Here is a 3,120-nt window from a genome sequence, read left to right as displayed (position 1 = left end):
AAACTAGCCTCAGCAGACAGTCATTAAAAGAGATCAAAGTATTAATACGTTAACTTTTAAATGGATTTTCATCAATTTTGAGTGAGTTTCATGAAAAACAATACTAGGAAGAACAAAAAAGAGGAGTGAAATACGAAAATTTTAGTACTGATCTTACCACGACATATAATCGATGAACAACAATGCTTGGCTACCAATAACAGCTAAAAAGCGTAATAGTAAAAAAGAAATCTATTAAAAAGTTCAGTGACAAAATCGATACAACTCAAAATTTTAGTGTCTAAAACAACGTCGTTTTAGGCATCAAAACATCATTTTGGTATGACATATCATGTAAGCAATAGTTAGCTATGGCATCATCCCATTAGTGACTTAATGACAAAATGATATAATTAAATGTAAAACTAAAGTTAAATATTATAATTAACAAAAGTAAAAGTTTAATAATATAAACGAGTCAATGAACACAATTTTGTAGTATCCGAAGTAGTTTTCCGTCCTATAACACAAAATAATTTTATTCCATATATAATATAGACATCGCTTCTCTCTTGTTAATACATTACATTACAACATCACATGATGATTGAACCTTTTTTTTCACTACTCTTAATGCCCTATTTACATCTTTCAGTCTCTTTTACAGTTTTACTGCTCTCCAAAACCTTATGTGTAATCTCATTCTATAAACCAAGCACCCTATTTTATCTTGTGAAACACTAAGAAAAAGGGAATTATTTATCCACATCTAGTTGTTGCTGTTGCTGCTGCTGCTGCTATAATCTATATCCACATATTTATATACGTGGGGGTAAACTATACTTAAAACACATCATGATGGCCATGGTTAATATTCTATGATCAGACCTCCCATCGGAGCTCGATGAGGTATCCCCTTCCTCCGTTTTGCAGTTCGGTAATTGACCGATGTCTGAGGCGGTGTCGAAGGACTAAAGCTTCGCGCTTTGTTATTTTTGTGGTTGTTGTTCCCCAGCATTCCATGGCTACTGCTGATGCTTGAATCCTCAGAGCCTGATGCCATGGCTAAGTGCCTCTTCTTCTTCTGGAAATTCTTGGATGTGCCAACAATCTGCAATTCCATATAGTCAACAACAAAATACTAATATAAATTCAAACATAAATTAGCAAACAAGTTATAACTGACCAAAAACACGTGTAAAATCAAGAATTGAACACTAATAGGATCAACCTCGAAAGAGTCCTACAGTTATTTTCCCAGTTACCAAACAGCACAATTGACTACCGAGAAAATTTAAGTTTGATAATATACCTTGCAACCAAGAGAACAGAAGCGGAAGGAGTCGACGAGGCTTCGATCACAGACTTCACAGGTGTTGGTGACACCTTTTCCAGGCCTTGGCTGGGGCCTTCCATTGATGAAAACAACCTTAGCACTGTTAATAACATAAGTCTGCACTCCAGAAATATCCAGATATTTCTGTATCTCAGATACCCTTATCACATCATGGTATGAAGACCTCCTAATCTGTCAAATACCATAGCAGATCACATTAGTTAATTCAAATAAAATTTACGTCCGTGCTAATGTAGGAAAACTATCCTAGAAAAACTGAAGAAAAACAGGTGGATAAATAAATGTGGTTTAGATGAAAACAAAGTCGATCGAGAAAGGACATAAAACTGTAACCCAGAATGGAAACATGAATGCCACCATTGAAGGAAATCAATTTCAAATGAAAAAATATAGACAGTGGTGATATTTTTGACAGAAAAAAAAAGGATATAAAAAGCAAACCAAGATGGAAATATGAAGGGAAATACTGAACCTGAATATAACGATGATCCTTGTGGTAAGCAAGGCAGAAAGAACAGAGAGCGCCATTCATGCAATCTAAGCAGTACATATTGCATTCGCTCTTGTGAGAATCAGCATGAAGCTTGCATTGAACAAAGAAATGTTCTCTTAACAAAGGTGTCAACCATGGAGGCCACCTTTCGTCTTCATCATCAGGCCCACCAGCTCCCTGTCAACACGACATGAACCATTAAGCACCATTGCATTAACTCAAATTTTAAACAAAACCTCGACCAAGAAATCTATATAAAAATGTTAAAAAAATAAAAAGTTCCAAAAAAATCGAAAACAAGGAGCTCATTTTGAGAATGAAGATACCATGATTCTTCTGTTCTTTGGCTTGATTTCATGGATAGTGGATTCTTGATTTTCGATAGCCAGCTTGAAATAATAGAGAAGAAAAGGAGAAAACTCAGGGTACAGTGTGTTTAACGTTCGAGTGAGAAGCAGAGGGAACCCCAGAGAGAGAGAAGATGAATGCTTAATGGTAAGTTGAGGGAGAAATAAAACGCAAATACTTGGAAAAGGGAAGAGGTCGTTCTTATCTAAGCAAAGTCCACATCCGACCCTACACCGAAGCTAAGCTCTTGATGAGAGATGCGTTGGGTGCACGGAACCTACCTCCTCCTTTCCTTTTGATTTCAATTTCGTTTTCACTCTCTCATTTTTGCTTAATGCCTTAATTTAATCAATTTTATTTAAATGATTTTTTTACTTTATTAATATAAGTTTTAAATATAAAATACAAACCCATCAATCGATTTCAGTGGTTAGAAAAGTGATATTTTTTATTCAAATCCTGAGTTTGAACATATACATTTGTAGGAAAAGTTGTACGTTGATTGTCAATGGTGAAGAAAAATTTTAAACAAATACTACATTATAATCATCAAATAAATATGTAAAATTTTCTTAAAACGATAATCGAATAATTGTTAATGAATGCTTGTAAATAGTAATTTTACTTTGATGTGATAAAATTGATTAAAAAAGTATTTAAAATAAATTATTTTTTTAGTAATTTATGGTGATTATAAGTAGTATCTGTTTAAAAATTTTATTATTCATTAACAACGTACACACTCTACAAACGCAGTTACTCAAACTTAAATCCTCTATGAACAATATCATTTACTTTTATTATTATTGTCACTTAAAAATTTTAATTTTTTTAAATATAACAATTTAGGAACTTTTTAATAAATTTTCATATTTTTAGTTTAAAAAATTAATAGACTCAACCTTGTCGCTGATTATTAAATTTGAATAAAAATTTATGATAT

The 3,120-nt window shown here is 32.7% G+C and overlaps 1 protein-coding gene across 1 annotated transcript; it reads right to left on the bottom strand.

Moving 5' to 3' along the window:
• Positions 1–497: 497 nt before the first annotated feature.
• Positions 498–2,301, bottom strand: LOC120162784. The gene is made up of 4 exons (XM_039172861.1): positions 2,156–2,301; positions 1,809–2,006; positions 1,292–1,507; positions 498–1,090 (listed from the first exon to the last, which is right to left on the bottom strand). The coding sequence occupies exons 1-4, from the start codon at positions 2,156–2,158 to the stop codon at positions 848–850; spliced, it is 660 nt and encodes a 219-aa protein (XP_039028792.1). The 5' UTR covers positions 2,159–2,301; the 3' UTR covers positions 498–847.
• Positions 2,302–3,120: the final 819 nt, after the last annotated feature.

The sequence above is a fragment of the Hibiscus syriacus genome, unplaced genomic scaffold (genome assembly GCF_006381635.1).
Source record: "Hibiscus syriacus cultivar Baekdansim isolate YM2019G1 unplaced genomic scaffold, ASM638163v2 tig00111408_pilon, whole genome shotgun sequence".
Taxonomy (NCBI): Eukaryota; Viridiplantae; Streptophyta; class Magnoliopsida; order Malvales; family Malvaceae; genus Hibiscus; species Hibiscus syriacus.
Note: the sequence above shows the minus strand (reverse complement) of the source record. Positions and strands in the feature narration are given on the sequence as shown.

Coding starts and splice junctions, on each gene's coding strand:
- LOC120162784 (XM_039172861.1), bottom strand. Junction 1,508..1,808: donor AGGATCATCGTTATATTCAG/GTTCAGTATTTC, acceptor GGTATTTGACAG/ATTAGGAGGTCTTCATACCA. Junction 1,091..1,291: donor TCTGTTCTCTTGGTTGCAAG/GTATATTATCAA, acceptor ATGGAATTGCAG/ATTGTTGGCACATCCAAGAA.